Here is a 12,251-nt window from a genome sequence, read left to right on the forward strand (position 1 = left end):
GCAGCCGTAGCATCTCTATGAACCTTGCTATACAACATTGTTCCACCATTCTCACTGCTAAAAACATCCACTTATCTCTCACATATGTGGCGTCAGCCATGAACCCTGCAGACCCAATCTCATGTGGAGATTTGGGGCTGCAATCATCTAGACTCCAATCTGATTTTGCACTCCTGAAGGAGTTGATCCCATTCATTGTCCATGTTTAGGTAGGACTACCAAAGGCTCATGATCCCCCTTGATCTCATATCTCAGATTTGCTTTCTCAAAACCAATGGCAGTACGTCCTGTCATGTCTGATGGTAGGGATCTATCTCGTTTATTGTCACTCCCAATCACCCTGTTGATGTCCTCGGAAGCTCCACCACACCTACCCATCAGCACTTTGATTTCATCAATTTTGTAATGAACAAGATATACCCAAGTCAGCATGCATGCCGGCCTCAGTCTTCTTGCTATCAGCCTTTGTTGCATGGGCATCTACTAAAAATATCATTGCAAAAACCATTGGAGCTTGGCTCACCAGCATTCATGGATGGCATACCTTGCATGGCACCCCCTGGAATGGCGGCAATGACTTTGTCTCACTCATAAAATCTTCTGCATTCAAGACAGCAACTGGCTCCCCCCATCCTAAATGCCATCTAGTCACCATTGAACATCTGCTTGCTCTGCAGTCACATCTCAACTTCAAGGATTCATTCGACATTGCAGTATTTGCAGTTGCACTCTGCGCTTTTTGGGGATGTTGCCATCTCAGCAAACTTACCATCTCATCTTGCAACTCTTTCGATCCCCACTTGCATGTCTCCAAGTCAACACCTATCTCATTCAAGGACCACTTGGGTGGGGCATCTTCAGCACAGTTTCATATTCCCTGGGGAAAAATGGAGAGACAGGAGGGGACAGATCTCATCTTCACAGCTCGTGAGACTCTTTGCCTGGTCAAGGCTCTCTGTGCACACCTCACAGCTAACAAGGCCACTCCAGATAATGCGCCATTATTTGCATTCTGCACAGCTAATGGCTCCTGGGCACCCATGGTCAAGCAATGGTTTCTAGACAGGTGTCGGGAGATCTGGATACTGCTAAACTGTGATCATGGACATAGTCACAGCTTCAGACCAGAAGGTGCAACTGAACTACTGCTTGCAGGTGTTCCCCCTGAGATGGTGGTCAAGCTTGGCAGATGGAAGTCGCTAGCCTTTCTCATCTATTGGAGGAAGCTTGAAGACCTCATTCCCTCTATGATATCCAAGTCTTACAGTCCTTCTCACTTAGTCAATCTACAAGCTGCCTTTGAATCATTTTGTATTGCTCATAAACTCCCAGATAAGATCATACTGTAACCATTACATACCTTGATAGATACTTACTTCGATACTTACTTGCAATTCATACATTTGATGTACATCTCCTGGAGCTTCAGCTCAGGTTTGGGGTGTTCAGTACTTGACTGCTTGTGTCGACCTGCACATTGTGAGCTTTGCTCTGTATGAGTTTATTTGTCTGTTGCATCATGCTCACTGTTGGCCAGTCGAGAACTTTCCGAACACCTGGATCTCCCGCTTCTTCAGTCAGTGATACTTGATCACCCTTTCTGACTTCCCTCTCTCTCGGAAGCCATCTCCTTCACCAGCAGGACACTCATCCCCAAACCCCCAAGATACTTTGTATCTTGATTCTCTCTCAGATCTTTTCATTCGCTCTGATTTGATATCCCTCTTGATTTCAAATATTAGCCACGTATACATGCAGTCTTAGCTTGGTACTAATAATAGTATCAGCAGGGGCATGTGCATCGAGAAGTGCGCTCTGTAGCAAATGAGGAGTGAGGACACTGAAAGAAGTGTGTCTCTGATAAATGAGAGTAAAGAGCACATATCACCTGCATTGATGCAATCTGAGCAGTCCTCATCTCATAGACTGCCCTTGACTGGTGGTCTGTATTGCTGAACCACTAAGAAGCATGATGCCATCAAGAGAAGCATGATAGCACATGCGGTACATCGGTCATCCAGGATGCGGCAGCTGTTGATGAGTCATTGGCAGGGTGACAGCAACTGGGTAAACAGGTAGGAGGTGTGCTGATAGAATATTGTAGGTCCAGGAGATAAGATAGGTAGGTCCAGGGTTCTGTGAGATAAGGATAAGATAAGGAAAATAGGGATAAGATCATAATAAGCACCTGCCCTATGACTGCTGGACATTGGAATAAAGAAATGGGGAGGGAATTATGGAGGGCAGATTTTCCAGCCCTACAGTTTTAGACCATCAAAGATGACAAAAATTCTGACTTATTTTTAGAAGGACCCTGGTCAGGTAAATAGCTAGTTTTTTTGCACAAAAGTGAAGATATAGACTTAATAAAGATATTTGCATGAGATAATTTTGCAGAACATGAGTTTTGACCAAAAATCATGTTAAAAATTTGGTGTACCCTCAAAAAGTCATGAGAAAAACTTCAGAGATAGCATAATTGACTCCTTTTCAAAATCCATGTTCAATGTTGTGACTGCAGCCTACTTATATGTGTAATTTTGCAACCTAGTGTGTTTTACATGCACACTGAGATATAGTGAGTGAGCAGACTAAAATAACACATCAATACTAATACTACACAGTGCAATGATGCAGAATATAACTTATGGCATAAGAAGTGATGGGATTCTAAACAGGACTTAGTCACAGCACTGTACCTGATGGGCATGCATGATGAGAAGGCCAAACGCTATACCCAGTGCACTATGCTCTAACTTACAAGTATGCTTGTGGGAGTTAAATGACACTTTGAAGGTTGCATGAACATTGAGAATATTTAGGATGCTCACTAACTATGATGCACTGTACCTGAAAATCCAGGGAAATCCTTATGCGAGATGACAGATATCACTGGCATGAACTTGGACAGTGGGTTTTGGCTGAAGTCTGTGAGCCCATGCATTTAGTGAGCTTACTATAGAAATGAGACTAGAACTGGGAAGTCCAACTCGGATACTCAGTAAGGCAGCAGTGGCAATGTGCTATGCATGTAGGAGTCTGGGTACTGCACAATGTTTGTAATTCTAAATTCTCTATAGTATAAGTAGGACAGTTCCAGTAGGTAGAAGCCAAGTTTTGAGCCCCTGAGTTCCAGTGCACATGTTGAAGGCAGTGTTGTGACAAAGGATCAGTTTATGACTTCAAGCTTTGCATAGAATTTAGTGAGCTCACTCAGAGAAATATGAGATACCCTTTTGATAAGACTTTTGAGAACTTAGTCAGAGTGAATATGAATCAGTGATGCTGTTTCTGTTCTGTTAAGTGTGATAAGTCTGTTCAGAGAATATATTGAAGTGGAAATCTGAGTTCTGTTCTGTTCTGTTCTATTTATTGTTTTGACATGTATCATCTCTGTTTCTGTCAGGATCAGTGTCCCTTATGTATTTTAACTTGAATCTGCCTTGAAGGTTGCATCATGCCAGCAAACAACCTTTCTGTAAAAGTTCCTAGACTTAGGAATTCATTTGAGAAAGCTTAGCTTTGCTAAGAGCATTGAGAATAAGAGAAACTCTTCGAGATATTGAGGTATAGTCAGATCACATTAGAAATAATCACTCCTCCTAGAACTTATGAGGGTGATTGTAGTTTGTGTAGTTGTGTGAGTGTGTGTAGATTTTCGAGGTTTGTCTTTTAGCCCACTCACTATTCCACAGGTGCCCACAGCCAGCCTCTTCAGCATGCTCACTAACTATGACATGCTATACCTGAAAATCCAGGGAAATCCTTACATGAGATGACAGATATCACCAGCATGAACTTGGGCAGTGGGTTTTAGCTGAAGTCCACGAGCCTGCATTCCATTGTCCTGAGTCCCATTGTTCAAGGGCTCACTTGTTGCCATTTTTTTTTTTGTTTCCATTTGTACATTGCTTGTATGTAGATCCTACATGCTAGTGTATAGTCAGATTATCCTGCCTTGTATTCTACTTCATCCATATTGTATCTATGCTTTTGTATCACAACTACTGAGCAAGGCTTTGCTCCTTGTGAGTAGTGGCTAGCTTCCAATACTGGCATGTGGCTTGCTGGGCAGGTGCTGAATCAATATTTCAGAACCTAGAGTAGCAGAGTGACTTCCTCCAGGCTTGGTCAGCTTTAGTCTTCTGCTTTGCATAATTTCCTTAGAGTGTTGATGTTTTGTTTTGGAGGATGGGTTTTCATAGTGGTGCTGGGAGGCTCTGCACTGTATTAGTATCATCATGAGTTGCTGCCTTTGCTTCTTCATCCGCTGCTTTGTTCCCTGCAATGCTGTAATGTGCATGCTGATGGAACTCCAACTCCAACTCTAACTCCAACACCACATTCTGGAATCCTATGGATTCCAGTTCACAGTTTTCATTTTATATTCCAGTTTCCATTTTATATTTCATCTCTTCATTTTAATTTATCAAGAGCCTGACATCAGTAGCACAGCATATCATCAGACTCCATCAGCTACTGACCAGTAGACTACAATGTCCAACTACTTTAAAATGTAGATCACACTGAGTAGGAACTAGATCAGACTTCTAGCCAGTATATAAACCATAGAATTACATTGTGAATACTCAGTTCAAATATCAACTTGGTTCAGCCCAATCTCTCTCTCTGACTCTAAGTCTAAACTCTCACTCTCCAGTCCACAGAACTCCAATCCATTGGACTTACCTCTTATCTTGTCTCTGTCATTCTGCAGACTTCTGTCCATATTCATCTTAGGGCTTTGGCTCAGAGGTGATATTGCTAATAGCTTCATCTACACCTGATGCATTCCATGGCTTTCCACTACGTGCGATCTCTGCTGCTCTCCTATTGGCATGATTCTAAGAAATGCCTTGGTGTCTGGAGATCCAACAAATTTTTAGGGAGATGTCAGAGTGTCTCCACAAGACCATGTCAATGTGTTTGTGAAAGAGGTTGATGATGTGGTGGGATGGAGCTGGTTGCAATAGTGTTGTTGCCTGTATGGCTGCAGTGTTGTCAATACTGATGGAAGCACTCTTGATGTTGGACATGTTGCACAATGACTCTAAGCATAGTGTTAGTGCCAATCCTTTCTCCATTGTATACCTCATGCTCCTTTGCTGATCCAATCTTTAACCTCAACATCTTTGTCTTCCAATAAGGTGAAAAGTGGACTGCCTTGATGGTCTCCAGGGTATCTGGCTGCATGAAGTCTCTTGCAAGCTCATGCAGTGGTGACCTATGTCACTTGATATAATGGTTTGTCACTCTTTGTACTGGTGTCCTTGTGGTAGACACACCATGTGTGTAAGGGCTCTATGTCAGTATACATCCACCTGGCCCATCATGGAGAGTAGATTGGTGTGGATGTCTAGTATGTCTGCTGCTGTCATGTGCATTGCCCCTGTGATGAGGATTGCCACCTTTCTCTGTATCAAGGCTAGGCAGTTCACTGTGCACATACTGCTCTTCTCATCCTTTTGCTTCTTTCTTGTTCGTCTCTGTGGATTCAAAAAGACTTCAGCATATAGGGTTCTTGGGATGGCAATAGAGATATATGTGAGTCACATGCACTCTCTTGAGACTTCTGATCCCATATGGGCAAGACATCGAAATTGGAATATCCAGTCATCACCCTTCTTTATTGCTGCTGTACCTTGCTCTTTCCATCATAGCCCAGCATCAATGTGGACACTTAGGAACTTTGCAATAGGTTTTGGATGTATGACATATTGGCCAATCTGAATTGCTGTGCCCATGGCTGGTTTGTGTTGCCATGCTGAGTTGGTCAGAGGGCTGTCTCCCATGTTTTTGTTGTAAAGTTGATGAGTTGAAACTTTTCTATCCTGTATTCAAGTTGTGATCTGATGCCCATTCAAGTATGCCTTCCAGTTGCTCCATGATGTCCTTGATTTTCTGGTGAGTGTCCATAAAGGTTTTGCCCTGTACAAGGAGTGCCTTGTCATCAATGAAGAGGAATCCCTCTTTGCCATTTTGGAGCTGTCATAGTGTGCCAGAGTTGTATATGACATATAGTATCTGTGAGAGTGGGTCTCCTTGGTTGAGCCCATTAGTGACTGCAAATATGATAGACTTGAAGTCATCAAATGTGAGGATGGTTTTACACCCTCCAAGCCTCTGGCATAACCAGTCTATATACTAGGCTGGTATACCCATCATCAGTATTTTGTGGATGAGCATGTCCATGTCGATGCTGGAGAATGCACCTTTGATATCAAGAAATAGAATGGATACTACATTACCTCTATGCCATGCATTCTTGATGGATGATACCATAAGATGGACAGAATCTGTCATACATCTTCCAGGATGCCTGCCAAAGTGCTGGTCTGGAATTATACCTGTATACTTGCACCATGCTACTAGATCTTGGTAAAGGGTAGCATGTAATCCCTGTCCCCAGCCATCAGATAGGATAATGTTCTGTGGTACAGCTGATATAATTGGTTTGGGTGGAAAAAAGGCTGTTCTGAATACATCACCTTTCTCTGAGTTGCCCTTGATCCTGCATGCTGGGTGCTCAGTTCACTTTACTACAAGGTCAGAGACTCTGACTTGCCCTCTATCTGAGAATGGTTGTGATATGAAACTGCATATTTCCCATATGCTGCTGCTTCCTGCTGCTTCCAACCATTCCATCCAGCATGTCATTTTTACCATGTCCATGGCCATAGCATACTTGTTGTGTAGCTTGTTTCTTTCCTCATGTATGGAATGGTCTCCAAACATCCTGAATCTGTATGCCTTTTTTTGCACATTGTGTAGTCATTTACATAGATCTGTAAGCTCACCTGTCCATCATCGCTTGATGTATAGGCTTGGTTTGGTCCATGGGACATATAGCTCTATGGTTTTTTGTATCACATGGTCAAGATCTTCTAGTGCTGTGTGCATTTGGTTTTTGATTGTTATCATTGATGGCAGTGGATATGTTGATAGTGGATATGATAGGGAAGTGGTCTGTTCATGGTGGTTGAGCAGTGTGGTCAATGGTGCATTGGATGAATGCTGGCAGCAGTTCATCTGAGCAGAAGATGTTGTTGACACAGGTATAGTTGCCTGTGGAGAATGCTCATAGTGTTGGTACAAGTGCAGGTAGTAGCATTTTGAGATGATGCTGTCTCATAATCTGCAGTAGGTGTCCAGCCTATTCCAAGGCTTGGTCTGTGAAAAGGTGTGAATTATGGGGTTTATCTCATAGTGGGTGGTGTGCATTCCAATCTCCCATGCAGATGAAGCGGTATGGTAGGCCCTGCTCATCTTGTCGTTTGGCTGAATACTCTCTTAACATGTCATCAATGATCTTCCATGCTGCTATTGAGTTCCCATCGCTATAGACATTGACAATAATGATTGATCATGATAATGTCATCATCTTGGTGTACTTGGTTTATAAGGCAAGAGTGGGCAATGAGCAATTTGTTGACATTGAGCTGGTAGAGTTTCAGTTGCATCGAGGTAGGGTTATTGTTGGGTGTATCAATCATAGGTCTACAGGCAGGGAGGGTGCATGTGGTTCAATGTCCATGCTGTTCTTGTTCTCCACATTGTGCTGCCATCATTACATTTGTCTCAAGTCATATGGGGCAAGACCAGGAAACTCCCCAAGGACGACATTGTAGTGTCACTTTGGGTGTTTGGTCTGCTTGTACTTTTGCTTATCACCTTCAAAGGGCATGCAGTTTCAGCTTGTGTTTGAACATCATAGATGGCCCATATAGCAGGGTCCTCAGTCACAAAGTATCTATATTTTAACTCAAGATGTTGACTATGTACAATGTTGGTAGCTCTAGTGAAAGAAGAATATGCATTATGGTCAATAGTGCCATGGCCATTGACCTTGCAGTTGATGCAGTGAAATTTTTTACGGTCTGTGACTTTGCAGTCTCTGGTTGTATGACCGCCCACACACTGTCCATATTTTGTCATATTTAGGCAGTCCTTTGCATCATGGTCATATGGCAGAATAGAGCACTTTATGCACTGTGTAGCATCAGGAAGCTCCTTCCTCTCAATGATTAGTCCTGATTGAATGATCTTGTTTGCTTGTTCCTATGAGTCTAGTCCTAATATGAGATGTGCTTCTCATTGTCTTTCATGGTGGTGTTCAGCAGGCTTGAGGAATCGTATGTTGCATATAGTACCTGTTGTCAGCCCACTGCTATTCTCGATGCTATGCCATGTCGCATTGTCCTCAATGTCAATGGTAGTCAGTGCAAATGGGATGATGACATTGTTGAGCTGTAGACTTGCTGATGTCTCATCACCTGCTGCTCTCTGTATGTTCTCTAGTGCTCCAGGTGTGTGGAGCCATGTGGCTGCATCATCCGAGTTGAACATGTATGCCACTCCACTGTTGGCAATTTTTTGAGCTTCAACAACCCTGATGTCATCCAGCATGATATAGAGGGTGTCCTCGATGTTAGTGGTCACACTAGCTAAAGCTTCATACATGGTTGTGATGAGTTGGGGGTGTAGTGTTGTTTGGGTGTTTGTGGTCTGCAGGTCTTCAACAATGGACTGGAGAGTGGCTATGCTTTGCTTTAGCTCTGGTAGCTGTTCATTAATGGCTATGCCATTGGTGTTTTAGTTGTCCACTGTGATCTTCAGCATGTTTGAGCATTTCTGCAAGCTTCTGAAATTGTCGTTCATCAGGTTAGTGAGGGCCATGGCCTCTTGCAGGTCTTTCTATTCTTCTAGCATGTTAACCAGGTTGACTATTGTGCAATGTTGCCTGTTAGTCAATGTTTTTGTTGCTTTCAACTCATTTTTGGTCATGTGCCATAGCACAGTTATGACATTATACATGGCACTCATGGGTGTCCCATCTATCTCCAATGACTTTCCATAGTCTTTCTTTACCACCTCAGCAGCTGTTTTCAGCTTGACCATGTGTGTCTGTTTTGCTTCTGCCATTGTTATGGTAAGACTTGTATTTTCTGGGTTGTTGAGTGGGTCCAGTCCTTTGGACATTTTGTTGGTATGATTTCTTAATGTTGTAGGTAGTTAGTTATTACAAAAAGTATTTACATGTATCTATTCTTATACACTCTCTCAATTCTCTTCAAACGGTGTTAGTGGACTGTGGAAAGATTGAGTGTGGTGGCTATAGCAGATCAAGAGGTCCACTTGTTGCCATGTCTATGAGAAGCCTCTGAATTCAAGAAAAAAGTCTTGAAAGACATATGCCAAAACTAATAGTTCTGTGCACCTAAACCTGTCAGTCATCAGAGAACAAGCCTGCGGGTGTCAGGAGAGCACCTCTTGGCACACATTTAGTGAGCTCACTATAGAAATGAGACTAATATGCTATGCATGTAGGAGTCTGGATACTGCACAATGTTTGTAATTCTAAATTCCCTGTAGTATAAGTAGGACAGTTCCAGTGGGTAGAAGTCAAGTTTTGAGCCCTCGAGTTCCAGTGCACATGTTAAAGGCAGTGCTGTGACAAAGGATCAGTTTGTGACTTCAAGCTTTGCATAGAATTTAGTGAGCTCACTCAGAGAAATATGAGATACCCTTTTGATAAGACTTTTGAGAACTTAGTCAGAGTGAATATGAATCAGTGATGCTGTTTCTGTTCTGTTAAGTGTGATAAGTCTGTTCAGAGAATATATTGAAGTGGAAATCTGAGTTCTGTTCTGTTCTGTTCTATTTATTGTTTTGACATGTATCATCTTTGTTTCTAGACTTAGAAATTCATTTGAGAAAGCTTAGCTTCACTAGAAGCATTAAGAAACAAAGAAACTCTTCAAGATATTGAAGTATAGTTGGATCACATTAGAAATAATTGCTCCCTAAAACTTATAAGAGTGATTATAGTTTGTGTAGTTGTGTGAGTGTGTGTGTGGGCTTTTGAGGTTTGCCTTTTAGTCTGCTCACTATTCCACAGATGCTCACAGCCAGCCTCTTCATTGATAGTGTCAAGATCATTGAATTTTATCAAGCTGTTCGTCCACAAACCAGCTATCATGAAAGGCAGGGCAAGCCTTCAAAGCTTCAAAATAGGTGAATCATAATACAACTGGGCTCAGAAATCATGCTGCGAAGTTGATGTCTGAGAATTGAAGGACCAGATATCTGTCTGACCCAGATCCAAGGGACTGAAAGCAAGGAAGAACTTAGCAACCAGAAGTCACAAACTCTTAATAACAATTATCTAGAGATGTACTCTAAAGCAATTCAGATCTTCTGTTATCCATCAATATAAGTGCTACCTGAGCAACCTGTATCACTCAGCAGTGTTCAAGTGAAAGGCCTGAGCACAGGATTGATGTAATTAATATTGCTGGAGTCAGACCTGAGCATCATGCAGGTCTTAGTGGTCAATATGTAGCATCTTAAATTCTACTAGTATATACTGCTGTGACTGTGTACATAATGTCTGGAACTGGCATTCACTGTATAGACACTGCTGTGTAATACTACCTACCTATCTACCTCACAGAAGATGCTTGCTGAGTAAATAGGATCTTTGGAGGTTCAATTTGTCATTGGCTGATGAGTGTACAGGAATGTTTGAAAAGCATCAGAATCAGCACTATGTAGGCTTGTAGCCACAGAGCAACACTAGAGAACTCAATCACATGAAGTGCGAGGAATGAGCTCTGTAAGGACGTCGAGACGAGACAGGTGATGGTAAGCTAGAGAGAGAGAATCATATGCTACTGCCTATCTGAGTATCCCGAAAGTAGCCGGTGAGTAACCGGAGTCCCTGGTTATACCCTATGTAGTTTCCAGCTGTGGATGTTGCTGATAGAGTCAAATGACTGACTGATGTCTGCTGCTGAGGCTAAAAGAGGTATACATAATTCAAATTTTTTAGTTTAAAAATTTGGCACCACAAAAATATCATGGGAAAAACTTTGAAGAGTGTTTTTTTAGACATTTATTCTGTTAGGAGAAATTGTGCTAAGAGAGCTGTCACAAAAACCCAATTGCTTGGCTAACACATGCTCTGGTAGCATATGAATATATTGTTGACTTCAAGATTAATTTATGTGATAACAAGCATGTTGCTGGCAAAATGCTTGAGCAGGGCATGGAACAACTTTAATCTATAGTTTTGAGGGTCCCAAAACTTGCCAAAAAAATGCCAGGTCCAAACTGCACCTGGTGAGTATGTCAAGGTGCATATATGAACATGTATGAGTTTGTAGAGATCATAAAAAGTGTTGCAACTGGTAATCATGTGAGCATGCTCACTGCTGTGTTTTTTCAATGCTTTGTTCAGAGGTTCTCATGCAGTGACCTTTTTGAGAGAGTGTATTGAGGGCCTCTGCCTAAATGCTGTGTTAGCCTCTGCCTGAATCATTGAAAGCAGGCTTACCCATTGTTCTGGTTTATCTATGTAGCTGTATAAGAGTTGTAGGAGACTCTTGTGTTCTGCAGCAATGCTGGTCTCGATAGGTCTTGATATGTAGAGCTGGAAAGCTCATGCTAATAGGTAACAGGTTTTTGTTTCACAGGTGTTGAATTTATCAATGAGGGCATTGAATCTTTCTATATGCTCTATATACAGAGTTAGATGGAAGATTTGAAAAGAGTGGGCATATGTCTTGGACTTCAGATTTGGTGTTGTTGTTGTTATTGTTGTTATTATTGTTGTCATCTTTGAGCATTCTGACAAGATTATACAGTTGTTTCTAGCAGCTGCAGTGATTTCCTTTTTGTTTTTTCACATTCTAGGGCTGCTGCTAGGTTTGAAAACTTGAATGAGATAGGCTCTGACAGTAATAAGGGCAGTATTGAGCTTGTCCATGGTGGTGGGAGGTGAGAGGGTGAAACAAGGTGTGGTATATGGTAGTAAGAGGATAATTATATCACTGAGAAAATGGTCATAGTATGCTCACCTATGCTCACTGCTTGGCTCTCACCTATGGCTCAAATGCCTCACCCATGGCTTGAAATACTTGCTCATGCTTGCTGTTTATTCTTTGCTTAGATAAAATTGAGAAATCCATTGTAATGGGGTTTGCCAATTATTTTATTGTGAGAAATTGTGCTGAGAGAGCTGTTACAGAAACCCAATTGCTTGGCTAGCACATATTCCAGTAGTATATGAATTTATTGTCGACTTTAAGATTGATTTATGTGGTGATAAAAATTGCAATAGAGTTGGCATAGATGTGTGTCCGATGACTTCTACTTTGACCTTAAAGTTTCTAATGACAGAAAATTGCCCTGCTTGTTAGTGGTACATCTCCATTTTTTTATTATTAGAATTATAAGCTTATATGTTGACC

At 41.8% G+C, this 12,251-nt stretch overlaps 5 protein-coding genes across 5 annotated transcripts; 1 reads left to right on the forward strand and 4 right to left on the reverse strand.

Annotated features, from left to right (window-relative positions):
* Positions 1-389: 389 nt before the first annotated feature.
* On the forward strand, positions 390-1,349 carry EV420DRAFT_1274858 (uncharacterized protein; the record flags this gene model as incomplete). The annotated part of the gene is made up of 1 exon (XM_060467869.1): positions 390-1,349. A coding segment is annotated over one exon (960 nt), but the record flags the coding sequence as incomplete, so codon positions are not given.
* Positions 1,350-6,570: 5,221 nt separating this feature from the next.
* Positions 6,571-6,756, reverse strand: EV420DRAFT_1237400 (uncharacterized protein; the record flags this gene model as incomplete). Its single annotated transcript, XM_060466600.1, has 1 exon — positions 6,571-6,756. A coding segment is annotated over one exon (186 nt), but the record flags the coding sequence as incomplete, so codon positions are not given.
* Positions 6,757-6,804: 48 nt separating this feature from the next.
* On the reverse strand, positions 6,805-7,029 carry EV420DRAFT_1274798 (uncharacterized protein; the record flags this gene model as incomplete). Its single annotated transcript, XM_060467863.1, has 1 exon — positions 6,805-7,029. One exon carries the CDS (start codon positions 7,027-7,029, stop codon positions 6,805-6,807), a length of 225 nt encoding a protein of 74 aa, XP_060327313.1.
* A 549-nt stretch (positions 7,030-7,578) lies between these two features.
* On the reverse strand, positions 7,579-8,058 carry EV420DRAFT_1274750 (uncharacterized protein; the record flags this gene model as incomplete). Its single annotated transcript, XM_060467856.1, has 1 exon — positions 7,579-8,058. A coding segment is annotated over one exon (480 nt), but the record flags the coding sequence as incomplete, so codon positions are not given.
* A 14-nt stretch (positions 8,059-8,072) lies between these two features.
* On the reverse strand, positions 8,073-8,460 carry EV420DRAFT_1646679 (uncharacterized protein; the record flags this gene model as incomplete). The annotated part of the gene is made up of 2 exons (XM_060477941.1): positions 8,073-8,098; positions 8,151-8,460. 2 exons carry the CDS (start codon positions 8,458-8,460, stop codon positions 8,073-8,075), a joined length of 336 nt encoding a protein of 111 aa, XP_060327315.1.
* Positions 8,461-12,251: the final 3,791 nt, after the last annotated feature.

The sequence above is a fragment of the Desarmillaria tabescens genome (assembly GCF_030435595.1).
Source record: "Desarmillaria tabescens strain CCBAS 213 chromosome Unknown EV420scaffold_36, whole genome shotgun sequence".
NCBI classification, from domain to species: Eukaryota; Fungi; Basidiomycota; class Agaricomycetes; order Agaricales; family Physalacriaceae; genus Desarmillaria; species Desarmillaria tabescens.